Source organism: Capsicum annuum, unplaced genomic scaffold, assembly GCF_002878395.1.
Source record: "Capsicum annuum cultivar UCD-10X-F1 unplaced genomic scaffold, UCD10Xv1.1 ctg1705, whole genome shotgun sequence".
Classification (NCBI taxonomy): domain Eukaryota; kingdom Viridiplantae; phylum Streptophyta; class Magnoliopsida; order Solanales; family Solanaceae; genus Capsicum; species Capsicum annuum.
The window spans coordinates 419,454-425,011 of NW_025822685.1; the positions used below are offsets into that span (position 1 = coordinate 419,454).

At 37.1% G+C, this 5,558-nt stretch overlaps 1 protein-coding gene across 1 annotated transcript in view; it reads left to right on the plus strand.

The window, feature by feature from the left end:
* The window catches only part of LOC124890376 (probable isoprenylcysteine alpha-carbonyl methylesterase ICMEL2), a gene marked incomplete at its 5' end in the record, with an annotated part of 11,199 nt that extends 7,642 nt beyond the window's left edge, over positions 1-3,557 (plus strand). The window contains 8 exon segments of the mRNA XM_047402214.1: positions 69-143; positions 594-695; positions 1,013-1,150; positions 1,473-1,538; positions 2,054-2,197; positions 2,326-2,416; positions 3,037-3,226; positions 3,324-3,557. Of these exon segments, the coding sequence (XP_047258170.1) occupies positions 69-143; positions 594-695; positions 1,013-1,150; positions 1,473-1,538; positions 2,054-2,197; positions 2,326-2,416; positions 3,037-3,198 (778 nt within the window). The 3' untranslated portion in view covers positions 3,199-3,226; positions 3,324-3,557.
* Between the last annotated feature and the right edge of the window lie 2,001 nt (positions 3,558-5,558).

Consider the following 5,558-nt stretch of genomic DNA (forward strand, 5'->3'; position numbering starts at 1 on the left):
CACCCTTGGGTGCTATGATGTGCTTATCTGAATTGAACATTTATGTTGAAGTCCACATGCTCATGCAGGTACAAGGCCTGGGGTTCTCTGTTAGGAAAGCAATTATCAGAACATGACATTATAGTGGCATGCTTTGATTACAGGTAACTGATTCAAATCTTAAACTACCTATTGTTGTCCACTTTCATGCTTCATATGATGTGTTTTATATTACTGCTTCTCCTGGATGATTCGTTAGATAGGAGTGAATCAGTAGACAGAATTCTGATCAACATATTCACTTTCCATAACAATCTTAGTTGATCTTGTATTCATGGATGTAACGGACAAGACCCACTTATATTTAAGGTTTATCCAATCTGCAATTCTTTTTTGCTATGTGTTAACCTTTAGTATCACTTAAGTGAAAAATAACTCCCTTCTTTTTTTGAAAAGATATTGGTGGGGTCAAAACATCATACAGTAGTATGATATACACTGCATCAATGACTACTTTTCCTATCCTCCCATTTTCTTGTTCAGCAGTGCCATTACTCGATCAAAATTTTCATGTCCACATTCGAGATGCATATTAATGGATTCGGTGGTTGCAGGAACTTTCCGCAGGGAACAATAGGCGATATGGAGGAAGATGTTTCTCAGGGAATCTCGTTTGTCTGCAACAACATCGCTGATTATGGTGGTGATCCAAATAGGTTTGATATTGTTCCCCTGATTCGCATTTAGAGCATAATTGATAACCATGCCCAGATCACTAAGAATTAAAGAAATGATTTGGGATTATTTTCAGCATTGGATTGTATAATTATTCTCAATTCTTATTTATGGATCTGAAGGACATTGGTAATATTTCTTCTGGACTCAGATGACATGATGGACAGTCTAGTTATTCACTGTACAAACTGGAGCAGAAAAATATGAAATAGAAAAACTGGACAGCTCCTAAGAAGCCTTTCTTTACGTATCAAAGACTTGATACTTTCAACTTTGTCATGCTGTCTGTATTTTCCAGGATTTATCTCATGGGTCAATCTGCTGGTGCACATATCTCTTCCTGTGCTCTTGTGAAGCAGGCAATCAAAGAATCTAGAGGAGAAACTGTTTGTTGGAGCACCTCCCAGATAAAAGCTTATTTTGGATTATCAGGCGGGTAAGTGGCTAGTTCCTTAGCAAAGCTATTATTGGTTATTGCTTTTGATCAAGGTATGAGCTACATTCCACGTGATCAAAATTGAATATAGGAATTAAATTTTCTACTTTTTCCTTTTATTGCCCTAAACTTTTTCTGCTTTTTATCATACCCTATTGCTGAATCATTCTTTTTCCCCGACACGTTCTTTTGGTGCTGCAAATGCTTCACCAAAGAATCATCTGCATTTTCTGTCTTATTTTCCTTCAGTTGGCATGCTCTTCTTTTATTTTATTTTTGTTAGATTTCTTGCTAATTGCTGTTCCATTGTTTGATTTGACAGGTATAATTTGCCCAACTTAGTTGATCATTTCAATAATAGAGGGTTATATCGTTCAATTTTTTTGAGGTATATACTATATCCACTAACTGCCTTCTCTCACATAATAGGAAAAAATTTAGGGTGTGTTTGGTACGGTGGAAACATTTTCAATTTTCTCATGTTCGTTCGGTCAAAATTTTTGGAGAACATTTTCTCCGGGAAAACAAGTCCCTTAAAAATGAGGAAAATAGTAAGGAAAGCGAGTTTCACAAATGACATTCCACATTGATTGTGTCCTCCCAAACCTCCAAGACACCACATCTTCACCCCCAACCCCATAGCCCCCATCCCAACCACCCAACACCAACACCCCTACCCCATCCACACCTCTCCTAGTATTGTTTAGATTATATAGAAATGCTTTTATGATAATATTTTTTGCTTACGCAAAGAACACAAGAAATAAGTTAGGAACTCTCTTTTTTTCTTGAAAAACATTTTCCATGGAAAATATTTTACTTCATGCCGAACACACCCTTAGTTAGCTTAAGTTGCCACGCCTACCCTTCTGTGATAATGAGATTTTAACTTGTCATCTACAGTATAATGGAAGGGGAAGAATCATTGCAAAAATTCTCTCCTGAAATTATGGTACAGGATCAGAGCTCCAAAGCTGCTGTCCATTTGCTTCCTCATATTATCCTATTTCATGGTACTTCAGATTGCTCCATTCCATCGGATTCAAGGTCTGAACTCCTTCCCAAGGGCAATGACGACCTGCCACTTTTTTGCTTAATGGATTACATAAAGAATGGCTATCACGTTTGACTGTGAACTTGTACAATAACATGTTGAAATTGCTTGTACTCTGCAGCAAAGCATTTGTAGATACACTTCACGGAGTGGGAGCTCAAGCTGAACTGATTTTGTATGAAGGAAAAACCCACACAGATTTATTCCTTCAAGTATGTATGCACTGTATCTTGCCTGTCCAGTTGTCCTGTGTTCATTTTGAGGCTAATGTAGGTCAAAGTTTGGAATAGGACCAATTCTATTCCTACCAGAGCGTTTGAATTCATGAGTCATGAAAGCTTGGTCAAATTCAGCCACAAAAAGAAAGAAAAAAAAAGAACGAAGTGATATCATTCAAGCTGGATCTTGGTTTTGCTTTCCCCTAGGAGAAGCTATAAATAGGCTACCCACTCGTGACTAACTTTTAGTATACACCATGTTTCTTACCTATTTATTGTTTCTCTTCGTTCATTTTTGTGTAATCTACATTTTTATTGTTTAATTATTTTGATAATCGTGGTATCCGGGCTAGCTTTCGTGCACCTCGACTAATTCCACGTATACCTACCAGCAGCAACAAGTGCCGGTAACTCTATCCACCAAGGCTAGGATAGCTGGGAAGAAATCACCTAGTGGTCCCTGCTGGGATTTGAACTTGAGACCTTGGGTTCTCACCCACTTCATTGACCATTCGGACACACCCTTGGGTGCTACTCATCATATTTTGCTGAATCATTTGGAAAAAGATGACTTTTCAGTTTCTTCCTGCAAATCAATTGATCTTGAATTGCAGGATCCTCTAAGAGGTGGTAAAGATGATCTTTTTGGCTATATAGTAGCATATATACATGCTAACGATAAAGAAGCTCTTGATAAGGATGCTATGGTACCTCCAAGAAGGCGGCTTGTTCCGGAAATCTTGTTAAAGTTAGCTTGCAGGACAAGCCCTTTCTAAGACTGTTGCGATGGTCACCAGGAAGCTTGTAAGTCTGCAGCATATTCTTTTATCCTTCGAATTCATTCTAGGTCCTACATGATGGTGAAAAGAAACTGTTGCTAAGATGGTAGGATATTCTACAGATGGATGACTTTTGCACCATCAGATCTTTTACTTCAGAGTTTTTGATGAAAAGAGTTTACAGGGTCAAGGAGTGATCCCACAGAAGCAGTCTTCAAACATCGTACCCTGGACGCTGTTGATATCCATGCCTCTTGTGTTCGTAATGTCTTAATGTGACACTGTATATATTCAAATTGCATGACGTTGTATAAATAATCTATCAAGCCATCTCAGTTTTAAACTATTTGTGGTCAGCTATGCGTCATTTGTGAACAAATTTACTTTTGAAAAAAACAATAGGAGTATGATGTAAGATAAAAAAGAATTCAAGCATAACAAAAGGGAGGGGGAAAAACATAAAAGTAGGGAAATTGGGAATAGGAGTTGTTAAACTAATATCATTGAAAAGTTTTTGCATTATGATGGAAGAAAAATGATTAGGTTTACTAATCGTGTTAGAATTTTTGGAGCAAGACAAAATAAAGTTGGCTGGATGAATAATTGGATAGAGTAAGGGGACTGGCCTGACTCCCCATATAACAAAGCAAGAGTTATAGCAAATGCTGATGACATAAGAGAAGAAATAATACACTTCTACTAGTTACTTACGGAAACAAATCTGCCTCATGTAACTGGAGTTAATAAGGAAACAATGAAGAAGGGTAAAGTCCTAAGCCGTGCCCAACAGCTTCAACTGTGTGAACCACAAAGGAAATATATGATCCGTTCTGTTCTATAGGGGATGATAAATCCCAAAGGTAGATTAGCACAATGCAGTGTTCTATAAGAAAGCCTGGCAGATCATTAAACATGAGGTGATAGCAACAGTAAGCTATTCCTTTGTATCAGGAAAGCTATTCAGTCATCAACTGCACAATAATTACATTGCTACTTAAAATCTCCAATCCTGCTGCAATTAGAGAATATAGGCATATACCATGTTGCAAAGTATAATACAAATCATCACTAAGCTACTGGCAGAAAGAATTCAGAAGATCATTGCTGGTATAAAGCGATCCTTGAAAATGAACTGATCAAAAGGCATTACTCTTGATATGCATGAATATATTTTGCAAAAGGCATATGATATTGTTGACTGGCTAGGAACAAATTATGAAAGGTCTGGTCTTCATCAGAAATTCATCAGGAGTACTGTGTTACCATAGTGAACTACTCCATTGTTTTTAATGGGGAACCTACAAATTAAAACCATTTGATGTTGCTAGAGGATTAAGGCAAGAAAACCACATGTCTCCATTTCTGTTTACCATATCATGGAGTACTTAAGGAGGAGTTTGAGCAAATGAAACATTTCAAATTCCACCCCAAATGCTCTAAATTGAACACCACATGTACGTGTATTTTGCGGAAAATCTATTGTTGTTGAACACCACATGTACATGTATTTTGCGGAAAATCTATTGTTGTTTGCTAAGGGAGATACAACATCAACAACCATGCTTCATAAAAAGTCTCGTGTTCTCAGCTCCTTCTAGCTTCCAAACCAACCTGTCTAAAAGTGTTGTCTACTATGGCGAAGTCACAAATGCGATCAAGCATGATATTCAACAACAAGCAGGCTATGAGGAGGATGAAATATCATTCAGGGTACCTGGGGATCCCATTTGACAACAATGAAACTGAAAATAGTGGAGTGACAGCCATTAGTAACTAAGATTGTATCTAAAGTTTTTTCCTGGACAACCAAAAAGTTATCATATGCTAGCAGAGTACAATAGAATATCTAATCATATCGACACAAATATCCATTAGCCCACCAAAGATGATGTAGTCAATAAAAGCTTACTGTAGAAGCTTTATTAAATCCTACATAAATGCAATCACCAAGTCAAATTTGATCTCATAGAGTAGAATGTACTTTCGAAATGCAGTAGGTTGACTCAACTCAATCAATTTGAAGCTTCGTGTAGAATGAAGTGGTAAGTGAGTAGTTAGTTAGTTACACTTCCCATTAGTAGTTAAGTTAGTTATATAGTCTTGATGATTCTATAAATACTTGTATTAGTACACATTGTAAACAACAATTTTTGACATATAATTAATACGTTCCTCTCTCTCTTCAGTACTATCTACCTCTTCTTATCCTTCTTCTTCTCCTTCTCCTTCTTCTTCTTCTTCTTCTTCTTCCTCCTCTTCCTCTTCCTTCTGTTCCTCTTCCTCTTCCTTTTGCTCTTCTTCTTTCTCTTCTTCTTCTTCTTCTTCTTCTTCTTCTTCTTCTTCTTCTTCTTCTTCTT